The 14,451-nt window shown below is 32.6% G+C and overlaps 1 protein-coding gene across 3 annotated transcripts in view; it reads right to left on the bottom strand.

The window, feature by feature from the left end:
- LOC139986479 (potassium voltage-gated channel subfamily KQT member 1-like) overlaps positions 1 to 14,451 on the bottom strand; it is a 79,654-nt gene that overhangs the window by 27,077 nt on the left and 38,126 nt on the right. For 2 of the 3 annotated variants that reach the window (XM_072001875.1, XM_072001884.1), the window contains exons 4-8: positions 10,800 to 10,926; positions 8,907 to 9,082; positions 8,498 to 8,638; positions 5,274 to 5,384; positions 4,457 to 4,663 (exon numbers count right to left, since the gene is read on the bottom strand). In XM_072001875.1, the coding sequence (XP_071857976.1) occupies positions 4,457 to 4,663; positions 5,274 to 5,384; positions 8,498 to 8,638; positions 8,907 to 9,082; positions 10,800 to 10,926 (762 nt within the window). Of the gene's footprint in view, positions 1 to 523; positions 545 to 4,456; positions 4,664 to 5,273; positions 5,385 to 8,497; positions 8,639 to 8,906; positions 9,083 to 10,799; positions 10,927 to 14,451 lie in introns of all 3 variants that reach the window. The other variant, XM_072001867.1, reaches the window with a different exon arrangement.

Raw genomic sequence — 14,451 nt, 5'->3', positions numbered from 1 at the left:
TTTAAACAAAATCACCAGCGTGTCTATTCTACGAACATGTATTTTACAACAGTCACGTGTTTTAATCACTTGCAATCATTTTACAGCAACATATTTCATTAATAATGCAAATTGCTTCAAAGCTTAAATTGCTAAAAAGCGTATAGAGTAAATTTTGTCGATTTATTATATCCTCGACGATCGAGTTATTTAACACAACAAAATCATATCTGGACAAATATGTCGCGAAAATTGAGAAAAAAAGTAGTCGATATCGATCTCAAATTCTGTGTTTGTTTGTTTGAATGTTTGTGTGCGTATATATGTGTGTGTGGTGTCATTGGAAGCTGAAAGTGATTATCGACTAAAATATATCACTTAAATTTTAACACTTGAAACATTCAACAGACTCGCGTGTGGCCAGTGATTCCAAAAACGCGATAGGTTCCCGTTACGTGACAAGGAAAAGTGAATAATAAATTGATAAATAAATAAACATGCAAAAGAGTAAAAATTGAAATAAATCTAAATAGCCTTTACATACCATCTTCTTTACACAAATCAACTGAAATATATTAGGTACATTTTATATATATCGTATCAGAGAAAGGAGAGATGTTTTTTGTATGTACATGATATAAATTTTAATGGAATTAATAGAAACGCGACAGGTGAGTGTATGAGAGAAGAAAGGACGGAACAGAAAGAGCGAACATAATGGGATATATTGTAATACGCGCGAATTTTTGGCAGCAGATGCGACAGATATTGATGTTTCCGGCGTAGAATTTCTTTTTTTTTTCCGTGAAATTTCTGTGTGCCGAATTTATTTGAAAATTTCGTATATTTCAAACTGTAGAGCTTTGCTTGAAATATTCACAAAATTGCTCATATTAATTTATAATTCATAAACCTTTGTTTAGCACGATTCATTTATTTATTTATATAGACTTCATTTATGTTTATTAATATATTACATTTGAAAATAATGTTCTCCCCTTGTATACTCGTTATTCTCTGTAGAATTAATTTATCATTCTTTATATTTCTATTGTCTATAGACACTGTGTTCGATGGCAGCTGAGCAAGAAGAAACAAAAAGGAAAAATAATAATTTGCATCAGCCACAAAATATTAACAAATACAATTTTCCAAGCGAAATAATTAAATTACTGCCAAGGATATTACGTTTAAAAAAGTTGCATTAAAAACAGCATGGTTAGGAACAAATTTTTTAAATATAATATATTTCTTGAACTGATACGTACCCGAATATGATACAAACTTAAATTAAGTCGTATCGGTTATTTGACACACAAAAAAAAAAAAAATTAAATTAAAAATTCTTTTCATTTTTAAACAGTACCTAAATGCGAGAAGCGATTTGCATAACACTTGATTAATCAGAGTTTTGAAAGCAAGGTTTATGAAAAAATGTTAAATATTATCGAAAAATGAAAAGCCTTTATTCAGTTGATGACTCAAGTTCTCTTGAGCTTCCTTTTGATAAAATGTTGCATGATTCATTACAAAGAAAAAATACATAAACAAATACAATTAAGCATTCGCTTAAAATTAAATTACACATGATCGATGCCAAAAATAATAATCGCCCTTCTAATGTAATCGAACGAGAGATGTTTGTTTATGATATAATAGATAAAAATGTAAATTTATCGTATTCTATTCAAAAATACAATAAAATTTTTATTAACTTTCCTTGTAATTTGAATTTTTACGCTTGTATGTACTTAAATAATCTGAAAAATATGGAGCATTTGTTTGACTCTTAAGAAAGAAAAAACTTTTAAATTCCGAAAAAGAAAAAAAAAGAAATACTAATCTTTCTCAGACAAATGAACGTCAAACTATTTTCGATTATATTTAAATAACTGCAAATAAAATTCTTCCAATTTAATTGAAATTCTTTAACATATTCATATAACGTTTATCAGTGAATAAAATAAATTTCTGTTATTAATCCACGAAACTAAATATGTATATTAATCAATGGACCATTCAAAAAGTTCTTTCCAGGTAAAAGGGATCTTTTTCGCAATTTCTCTTTTGTTATAGGCAAAAGAGCATCCCTAATTCGATTACACGGCAAATTACAGCGCGTTTCGGAAATTCGTGAACAAACGAAACGGAAGTTAACGCTTCGTTAAGAGGCAAACGATCCCTACGAAAGAAATCGATGTAATTCGTTTCCTCAACGATGAAATAATGAACGCAACAGAGGAGGGTTCGGATAAATAATAGAGAAGCGAGATTTTTCTCGTGCCACGACAGAAAACTGAGAAAATATAATAATACAAAAGCTTCCAAGCGTAATTTGAAACTGCATCAACACACGAATAATCACGAGCAACACTCAATTATTATTATATTTCGAATATATTGAACGGCACATTAAAAACACAGAGCAGAATTCGCATTCTCTGCTTGCATACATCCACTGCCAAATTATTTGCATGACCCTGTGGGATAATCGAAGTCCTGCGATCGATACTAATTTCACGGGACTTCGTGTATCTCCGTATTAATTAACGTTTATTTTCGTTCTCTTTCTCTTTTTTTTCCCCCCATTTTTTATCTCTTCAGTTTTATTGGAAGTCACAAATTTTCTCAATTTTAACGGTAATCAACGAATCAACATGCCAATAAGTACCTTCAATCCAAACAATCCATTATCGATATCAAACTCGAACGAGAACTCTGATATAAGCAGGTTGTTTTTGAAATGACGTCGGAAAATCACAGATATACATTTGAAAAATTAAGACTGCGGAAAATCATTACCTCACTTTACGCGCTTCGTTATTTACTTTTAGTTCTTGCTTTTAAGATTGAAATTTTGGTAAGTGTTAGTAATATTCATCTTCACTGTTGCGTTACGCATAAATGAAATTATGCACGATAGAATTTTTCAAAATAGCTGTATCGTTTATTAAGTTTTGAGGAATTTTGGAAGGATAACATTTGGAAAGATTCTTATGCCAAAAAAATTAAATCTCGTCTTGTATTTCATAAAATAACAGCATGAAATGTTGTATAGATTATTACAAAAACATATTAGAAATTATAGGAAATTTGTTTTATACAAAAAATTATACAAATACTTTATACATAAATTACAAAATATATTTGGATTGTTTTAACGATAATTCGTCTGCAAATTTTCTAATGTCATTTTAAAAACGTCTTATGTTGTATACTAACTCGAAAAATCTCGGTAATATTTAATTAATACAATTCCATATAAGATAGAATAAGAAAACAGTTTGAAATAGTTGAACGTACTTACATAAACAAATTACCAAGTAATATTGTTTCTTTAAGAAAAATATCATGGACTGATGACGTTACATTGTAACGAAAATAAAAGCGAATAATATCTTTCGTAATTGAATTCTTTGAAATTTGGTGTAGTTTACCGAGATCAAACGAGGCAATGCCGTCTCACATACGGCAGGAAAATCAAACGAGATTTCAATTGTGAGAAAGGGACGTTCAGAACATAAAGAAAGGAAACTAGCTCGATGTTTTTCCTATGATTGCAACAGATGAGCGTATATGTTACTGTAAAATTATGAATTTCTGTAACATTTCTCATTCACAAAATAGTCAGACATTTCATATTTAATTGTTGTTTCATATTTAATTTTCAATCATTGTAATTTTTGCTCGGATCAGTGATGTAGAAAGTCAAGTTAAATTACTTTCAAATTTTTATATTCTTTCTATTTGATAATTATTCGTTTTAAAAATATCTTCATTTGATCTACATGTGTGAGAAGTACAGTGCAGTGATTAGATGATAATTACGAACATAAGTTTCAAAAGAATGCACACTGAAATAACTAGAACAATCTTTCATCTATAAACATATATTAGAAATAAATATGTAAAATCAAATATACGACTATACTTAAAAGAGTGATATGTTATTCTGTACAATAATCTACAAACTTCTACACAAAGTTTAGATTCATATCGAAAATATGGAATTTAATTCTTAATTTCTCGACAAAAATTTCCTTCTATGCAAACATTTCTCTACACAGACTTTTACATAAAATTCATCAATAAACAAATTTAATACGAAACTTCTACCAAACTGTCAAACTTTCACTACCGACTCTCGCTTACAACAATTTCTAACGCTGACAACATTCAACAACTTTCAAACATCGACACATTATAACTATACATCTACCATTTTACAGTAACATCCACCGTAATCTGTTCAACGAAAATAAACATCAACCAAGTCTCCAATCGTGACATTCTGAATCTGGTCCGTCATTGTAAACAAGAATGACTGAAATGATCCCGGCCTAAAGAACGGCAAAGAACGAATATCGCAATCGTCAGCGTCCAATTAGACGATTCGTAAGCAACTAGAAACAGCAACAATCAACGGCTACAGTAGCTACTGCCACTGAACTCGGGCCAAAAAATCGCGAAATCTTACCTTTCCTAAAGGTGTGGACGGTTGTCCGGCTGGTGTTGGATCTTTGATGTAGATGTTCCACGTGGCCACGCTGTTGATGGCTTTGTCGGCAGCGTAGCACCTCCACAGACACTGTATTAACATCGCAGCGGCTGGTATCTGTCTGTTGAAGTGTTTTTGTCGTTGTTTCTGCTGGACTTTTAGCGCAAAACCAGAGCCCAATATTCCCTGAAACGCGTATTTACCAAATCGCTTAATTCCACAACAAGAAACAGAGGAAATTGATAAAATTATATAAATTAAACATCGATCGAGTGCTTTGGCAGTAAAATTTAAAAATTCTCAAAATGTGGAGTTAGCTACTTTTGCCTGTGAACAGCTCGTTTGTGTTTTATCTTTTAACACGTTGACTGCATGGCCCTCCATTGGGAGTGAAATTAGTCTTAAAACTATTTATATAAGTAACTTAATAATTTTAAACTTGTCAATCCGTTTTCGACGGCATTTGAAGATCATTAGCTACTGACGCCAACGTAGCGTCATCCGCTTTCGGAAGCAACTAGGTCATGACGCCACAATTGCGTCATCGGCAGTCCACGTGTTAATGCGAATGTCAACAATCCAACTATCGGTACAGTTGTTATAACAATGATAAAGGGTGGTTTGTTTTACTACCATTAGAAAATACGTATAATGCTTGTTCTCGAAAATAAGAAATTGTTCCTTTCAAAATATTCTTTTTAACGTTAGAAATATCGACGATTAAAATACAAAATTTACGCAAGAAGTCAAAATGGAAAATATATGGAAGAATGTATAACGCTAGAATTATACTTACGGCTGGAAGTGCGAAAAAGGATATGGCGAATACGCTGAAACACGAAGCGACTATTTTTCCCATCCACGTTTGTGGGACAGTATCACCGTAACCAATCGTGGTCACGGTAATCTGAAAAAGAAATAAAATTATTTCTCGTTAGAAGAGTTCAAGCATTCTGAAAATACGAAGAAAGAGAATCTGTACTTTCATTTAAAAAAGCTACTTAAATAATTTTCATCATAAAAACGTGGCGACGATTGCTTCTGTCTTTATGATAGCCATTTTATCAACATCACACTTCCTCGTAAACAAATAAAAGAAATATATTTTCTTTTAACACTATATATTGTATAAAACTGTATAAAACAGTTGACTAAGGAAGAAGAAATAATGTCAAGAAAATGAACAAACCACTGTATAGCTTGCACGACTGAAGCAACAATTTTGCTAAATTTAAAAAAAGAACTAATAATTAATAATAATGGAAGAAAATAATGTCAAAAGTAAAATTTGAAAATAAATGCATAATAAAGAAAAAAGAAAAAGAGGAAGCGCACAAGAGATCAAACCGCAGAAAGTACACGTACACCTGTAAAATCAATATACCCATTACAAATTTGAAATTCGCAGCACGATGACCTCAAAGCAACTCCCGATCAAACTGGAAGGAACATAGAAATTGTAATTTCCGATTTCACCGTAAATTTGATATTATGCGTTATTGCGCTACTGCCATTAGCCAACAGGTAATTTATTAAAGCCTGTTCCGGTTGAGCGCAGCGTGGTAATTAACACCAAATTGAAAAACAACCTAATTAAAATTTCAATTCCGCGCCGCGTCCCTTTCAGTAGCGGCGAAACGATTCCAGGAGAATTTCCCGTCTCCTGGAAAATCGGACAGCGGTTGAACAGCGGCAATCCGCGAGACGACGTTAATCAAGCTCACATTTAAATTCTCGGCCTCGGTTTCATCGATCCTCGGCTCGTTGTTGCCCGTTCGACAACGGCTATAAATACAGACATATTTTCCGAATGATTAGCGGCAGTCGCTTAACAAACAGTCGTCCGTACGATCGAGTCAGTTCAATTGGTTTCGACGAAAATCTGGAGAAATCCGTGATTCCAATTAATTATTGGCGTTAATAGAAATCGAACGAGTGGAGCAAGAGCTGGAGGATTATTAAGTGGAGCTGTGTGAATGAGTATTGATATATACATACACATATGTAGTTTGATCCTCTGATAGACGTTACAAAATTCAGTCGATTCGTTGTCAATTTTGCAGTGACTTTTCAGAGACATTTTTTATACTTTTTGTGGATATCTGGTTTCGTTACTTCGAATCTGCTTTATATTATACAACCTACATAGTTATTCGCAACGATCGTTAAAAAAATTTCTTAGTTAGAAAGTTTATCGAATAGTGATGATTTGCAGTTTAAAATTTTTAAATTTTTCTTTAAGATTTATTTCAATCCTTTTCTAATTTGATTTAATTTTGATTCGAGTTTTATCGTTTGTTTAGAAAATTTCTAATTTTGAGAAAAATATAAAAAGGTTGTCGTTAACATCTGCGTCTCCTGTTCCTTGATATTATTAGAACAAGTTTGATAATTGATTAAAAGTAAACATATAATTTTAAAGTAGAAGCATTCGTTTCATAAATTTCCCAAAGTACAACTGCTTTTAACTGTTGAATAATTAATAAGGGAATATGATAACAAGGTTTACACAGATTCTACTGCATCTGTTCCACTGTTTATGAAATTTTTCAATCGTCTACATGTAGTCGTTTTGTTGCTGTACATGTTTATACCTGAAAAAAGGACAATACACGAAGTTTCATCGTAGGTAGAATTGTATTTTCAGCATTCGTTTGTTACAAGTACTCGTCTGAAAAGCTATAAACCAACAACGAATTTGTATTTATATTAATTGTTCCCAATAAAAGTAATAAGCTTTTTCTATGGTTTTCTTTGTTAAAATCATTCCGATGTTGTAAAGGGAAGAAATCGATAAAAATTGCGCACTCGTGAATTAAAACGAAAGCTTCAGAATATTTGTATAGCCATTTGCAAAAATATTTCCGCCGAAACCGATTCGAAATTTTGAAATCAAGGATCTGACTGAAAGACACAGGTATTTGTAGATTTTAATTCAAATATTTCAAGACTGTTTGTGAAATAAAATTTTCCAAAATTCAGTTTTTATTTCTAAATTTCATTGTCTCACAACATTTGCCACTTGTCATACTTACTTAAACTAAACGAAACTATATATACATATATCTTTATCTCTAATTATATACATCTTATCTCTATCATGCGAGATTTAGGCTTTCAATATACTCGTTATCAAATTAATACGTCTAACGTTTTCAAATTCATGGTAATTGGCAATTGGTTCGAGATAAAATTCGTTTTATTTAGTACAACGTTTCTGACATTTATACGTATGTACATATATGTATGTGTCTCCTCATTTAACCGTATTATCCGGCCAATGGAACTCGATGTTACCCATCGATTACCTTCGATTACATTAACTTGCCAGATACTCCAAATAATTGTCGTCCAATTATTTTATCAACTAATATAACGGCGAAATTTATATTCAAACTCTTTCTGTTAATGCTTTATGGACATTCTCCAATAAAATGTAAATTTAAATACGTAACTGCGTCGGAAATAATTATTCCTGCGAATTCGAAGTAATTTCAGATCGCTATTGAATTATTATTATATAAAAAAAGTAGAAATTATTAAACAAAAGAAAGTAGAAGAGCAGGAAAGATGATAAAAAAATGAAGAAGTACAAGAATATTTCTCGCGTGATGCGATCTTCGATTCTTTTTTCCAACAAAGTTCTTTTTTATCTCGCATTCGTCCTCGCATCTTCTATTGTTTTCTCGTTCGCATAAAATTGCACGTATCCTACACCACACATACACATATCGTTCATCCTCATACATATTTGTACGTTGTGTCATTTCCTCGTGTATACTTCTGTGTATATATATGTAAATGTGACCTCAAAAATACGATAGAAATTGGTAGACAACATTCATACATTTTATACAATAACGTAAGAAATATAAAACTTAAGGAAATATTTTTCAGACAGTCTGTGCATAAGAGACGTCAAAACACATGTGTATGATATCGCTTAGAATGACAAGATAGTTTGTACCAGTGCTATGAAATTGTAAAATAAGCAAGCATTTAAAAATAAAAACCACATACCACGCCCCACCATAACGCATCGGCGTAACTGGAAAAATCTGTTTTGCCATCGGGTCCAACAACATCCTTTTCGGCAAGATACACAAAGTAGCTGCTGAAAATAAGACCTAGGAACCCGATGTACAATGTCGTGATCAGCTCCTGAAAAGTATGAAATCGTAAAACATACGATGAAGCATCGCGTCATTTTACATTGGCCAGTGGAATCGTTTCTCGATGAAATTATTTATCGAAATTATTGACCTAAATAACTAAACATACGTATGTATTGATTGCGTAATAAGTCCGATGAGAACATTCGATACATTCGAGGTACAAGTATCAAATAGAACGCGAGAAAACATAAAATATTCTATATAATCAATAATTGATACTTATTGAATCTAAATTTAGACATTGATTAACGTACCTGACGATGAATAAAAACGACGGAGCCGAGAAGTCGCCACGTACCACCTTGTCGATCGACATGAAGCATCCGCAATATTTGTAAAAATCGGATTCCTCTTATAGCGGAAGTGGCGAACACCTGACCGTTGCTTCCCACCGTCAACACCACCATAGACGCGACCACCACGATTAAGTCTGAAGAGAGAAAACAGAAAGAAACAAAAAGAGACAATTAACGATCGATATCATAGGACAGAAAATTCATATGGAGTGACATTCAATGTTCATACTAGCGTAATCAAATTCGGAAGAATAAAAATAATAAAAAGAAAATCAAGATAATCAGGCGATCTGTATAAAAAATTTCAATTTTTAAATATATATACTACAACTTTAACTTATTCCAACGAAAACAAGGCTACAACAACATCCATTCTTGAAACATCGCTCCATATGAATACTTGAAACAATTTTTCCTTGCAGAACTTTGTCACGGTATGGACTTTTCAAAATATGCAGCATCTCATTCGCGCTTACCCTGAAGCGGATAAATGATATCTCAAAATGATTCGGTTTCACAAAATACCGATTCTATCGCGTTGTGACTGAAACAGTGCCAGGTATAACCCATGATACGTGCACATCCATGGCCGATGACATTTCCTCGCCATTCCGCGACGCTACGCTGGTTATTCACTCCATGGAAATCGAGCGTGTGTAATCGGCCTTACCGATAAACACGCGATGCCTGATCCGATTAATATCCGGCACCGTGTTACAATTTACCACGCTCGTAAAGTTCGTTTGATCGCGAATCAAGTCGCGCGTCACGAAGCCGTCGCTGTTCATTCTCGAACGATCTCGATTATACTTTCGCGCGATTCAATTACGTGAACAGCACGAGAAGCATCGCCCGTAGCGAGTTTACGTCGGATAGCTCATGAATCACAATGGAATCGCGTACATGATATTAGAATAGATGTGAAACATTTCGGTATTATCGATCGGAATTTTATCAATATAAGATATTTTAGCGATAAATATCCTTAATAAGATTATTTGATATTAAGGTCGTACACATATAATTATAAAAGATTCAGAAAGGATAACGATATTTTGAATTGGAGAAGGAAAGGTAATGTACGAGGCTTAACTCGATAAATGGCACTTAATGAAGGCAACGAATTTATCTTACTTTTATGCTTGTAACATAGACTCGAAGGAATTAACTGATCCTTTTAATACGAAGACCATAATTCGCTAAACTCTGGAAAGTTTGCGTCCCGATTTTAATAGGAACGTTTCTGACAATTTTTTAGTAGTAAATTTGTCATACTCGGATATTAACGAAAATCTGAACAAAAGACAAACCATTCGATAAATCTTAACAATCAATTTCGAAGTAATAAATTTGTCATGCATGAATATTAAATAATATTCAACATAAATGATATTCGTCATCCTACTGCAAAAAAGTAATTTTGAAAAAAATCTTAACAAATGACGAGCCATTCGATACGTCTCAATCAGAATATAATATCTTAATCGGTAAATCATAATCTCAGCTTTTGACGCTAATACAAATCATTGTGTCTTATGAACCCATAGACTTCTCTGTTTGTTGGTCAACTGGGAGAATCAACTTAGAGAGTCAACTTATAGAACTGAATGTACGATATCCTGATGATATAATGTTCGATCGAACTTGATGAGAGGATATCTCGTATGGATAACGAGTGAATGACAAGTACGATAATGAAATCAGCAGGAACACGAGTCCGACAAACAGTTTTGTCACCGGGGGAAGTTTCAATTTCGGCCACGACAATCGATCAACGCGAATATTGGATCAGCCCTTGGGCTGCGGACTAATTAGACTGGGACTTGACGTGCATTAGCGAAACGCACTCACCTATGATACAAATCGGTTTCCGTATGAAACGGAGCCTGCCGCAGCAACCCATGTACTTCGATCTGCATCCCGCACTCCACAACCTCACTAGGTATTCCACGCCAAAGAACACCACCAAACATATTTCCTGTAAACACGAAAGAGAGTGCATAATGCAAGGCTTTTTAATTAACTTGCCAAATTTCTCAATCGAAAATGGCAGAAAATATTTGAGATCGAATGTGCAAGTTTTAGAATAAAATAGATCGATGGGCACCGAGAAAAAATACGATGTTTTTAATGTTGAAATATACAATGTACCAGACGCATGTGGAAGATTTAAAGAATGAAGTGCTTTTGGATTTTATCGCAGGAACTAGGATATTTGGTATTTGAATTAATAGGCGGACGAAAGTTAGGAAAAATAGCTCGGATACAAGAATTTTCGTATAATACAACAACAAGTGTTTAATTCAGGTTTACGTACGATGCTTAAGGTTAAAGTTGATGTTTGCTTTTATATAACCATGTACATCTAATAGAAAATGTTTGAGATTGGATATGCAAGTTTTAAAATAAAATAAATCGATGAATATCGAAAAGGAAGTATGAGTTTTTAATGTTAAAATATAGGATGTATAAGACATGTCAATTTTTAAATATTACATATAAAATGTAATAACGTAAATGTGGTTCAACACAGTTTAAACTAAAGAAAAAAAGAAAAAAAAATAAACAATTTAAACATCGTTCAAACAGTTTTTCCGAACAGTAGAGCATGAAAAATATTAGATAATCACATGTTCAGCTTGTATCCACATACCGTACATTCTGACCATTCAACTTCCATTCACCATTTTTTCCATTCCACGCAATTCAAACGCCGCTTTATTCTCCACGTTACCATGAAAACTTCTTTTTTAACAGAGATTTGAATAGCCCACTAGATTCGAATGTATAACTTTGTCAAAAAATATTCTAACTGTACATTCCATATGTTTCAATCAGATTGATTGGAATTGTTTACTTGTTGTTGCCGCGTGTTTTTCGGTTCGATGTTCTTCTTCGTTATATCGCATATAATAGTTCATTTTGATTATTATATACATTATGTATTATTATATACAATTTTTTATAGGAATTTTTAGTACAGAATCTTTAAAATGATGAAAATCAATCGTTATACGATTTTAATTTTCGAAACTTAACTGAAATTGTATCTTTATTTAACAATTTTACCTTGTATCTGATTTACATACACACGGACATGTTTCATCACACACGTTTTATCTCTGACATTTCAAACACTTTGTATTGCATTCTGTGTGATGAAATATGTCACGTATAATAAAACATACTTTGTAATATGAAAGTACAAGTGTTGCAAAATATACTGATTTACGCGTTCCTTCAATAATAACGTTTAAAAATTTCAAGAGGACATTTCATGAAAGCGATAAATAAATTCCACACACATAATGATCTATTAATGATAAATTCTATTTATCATCAATTTCAGTTTAGCAAATTTCATATTTATTTTATCGTTCGTATATTACATGCAGCTTCCAGAATTGGAATTGCATATCAAGAGGATCAATAAAAAAAAATAAAATTAAAATATCTATTGAATTCTACAACAAAACATGCTACATTTACTCGTATTACAACAAATATTGGCAGTGCAACATTCGCGTTTCCGTTAAAACAGTGTTTGGATAAAGCTTGTCGAAGAACATAATTTAATTTAATTAGTTTCTTCATCGCGAAAGAAATAAAATTAGGAGAATAATAATTTATTATTATTAGAAAAACAAGGAGGAAGAGGAAACCAAAAAAGAACATCTTTAAGTTAAGAAGAAATATTTACAGAATAATATTACACAAATATTTGAATAAACACAAACATCGAACAAATTTCATTGAACGATCAATGACAAACGCATTGAAAATGCGAATAAACAAGTCAATAGGTTAAATGAGCGAGAAAAATGCGATGTAAATTGCCTCGAATAATCGATAATTGTAATAACAGGGAGCAAGGCATTTCCTTGATGACTTTCTAGGCAGCGGAATCATTAGTCTCCTGTTCTTAAAATAAATGTACAACGAGCGCGATGCTATACATATAGAGATGCTGTATCGATTGTACGACCTTTATTGCAATGACACGACGCCCTGTAAAAATGGGGACATCGATGACAGAATCGCGATGGCTGCTGTCCCGTGAAACTTTCACATTTTTCTTTTTTTTTTTTTTTTTTAGCCCTATTTTGCACGAATACTTCGTTGATATTCTGGATGGTGTTAAAATTCAATAACAGATAATAATGGTAAGGATATTTAACTTACCTACATATTAAGAATTAGATTCGAGATTTGGATTAAATTTGGATTGGTTTGAATTTGGATGGTTCATGTTGTTAGTATTTCACAGATAGAATTAGCGTTGAATGACAGAAGGTAATTGAAAGGGTGAATGAACTTTTTGTCGATTGATATATATATAATTAAATATTATTATTGTATCGTTATATATTTATTATCATAATTATATTATTATTGTAATTATATATACCTATATATAATTTAATTATACCTATATAGTAATTTATATGGAGAAATAAATACCCGAGCGTATAATATTTTCGGATATATATAAAATAAAATTGTCATTGATACTTCTTGACAAAAGCAACGAAAGGTACTATCCTTTGATTAATTACCGATGTTAGTTATAAAAAGGAATTGGTTATTAAGAAATGTACGAGCCTGAACTGTCCACCTGCGTTTACTTCTAGGCCAAGATCTGTCTAAGAAAACCGGAAGTCAGGATGTATCATTAGGGTGAAAATGGTAACGTGTCAAGGCCCGTAATACGCACGTAAAAAGCTTTTTATGGTGTATATTCGTCGTACATAAGTAAGATTTATGGCTCGCCTGACAATGGCCATGGACAGACGGACACGGAAAATTCCTTTTCGAAAAAGCAATTACGATCCTTCCGCATGCCCCAAAATCTATCATTGTCTTTACTTTCTGATGCTTTTTGAGACAACGTGACGCATCAGTATCGGAAGAGAGTGGGTGCACTTCGAAAACTTGTTGGAATTTCAATTACAGTAGAAGGCTTTGTGTCGAAATAGTATTCGCATAATTCGATCGTGTTTAATTTAGAGCGAATAAATGGAATGAAAGGTATCTCAGTAGTAGGAAATGCGAAAATTAATTTATATTTAACTCGTCGGTATTACTAAATACTTACCGATAATATTGCCACGGTAGCGCATCACGTTATAATTAAAGGGTCATAAAAACAAGAATAAAATAGTGAAACATTAGATTTCAAATCCAAAAAAAAACCATAGCTCGTAGTGAATCGCCCGAAAGCATAACGTACGTTCTCCAGCGTTGTTCGATTCGAGAATTCAAATCAAATTAAATATTTACGAGCAAAACCGACATGTATTTTTTACAGAGTTAAATTTGAAAAATTGATGGCATTATTTATTTATTTATTTTCTCTGATTATACACCAGTCATATTCCGTCAACGTTATTCTTTAATCTAACATTTGAACGCACCATCGACCTTTCCGCCTCCGACCTCAATTCCGTTAAATACCGTTCTCACTGCACTTCTATCTGAACATTTTCAAGTTTCTGTCAATTTG

Source organism: Bombus fervidus, chromosome 1 (genome assembly GCF_041682495.2).
Source record: "Bombus fervidus isolate BK054 chromosome 1, iyBomFerv1, whole genome shotgun sequence".
In the NCBI taxonomy this organism is placed as follows: Eukaryota; Metazoa; Arthropoda; class Insecta; order Hymenoptera; family Apidae; genus Bombus; species Bombus fervidus.
The sequence above is the reverse complement of the archived record's forward strand: the minus strand, read 5'-3'. Positions and strand labels throughout refer to the sequence as shown.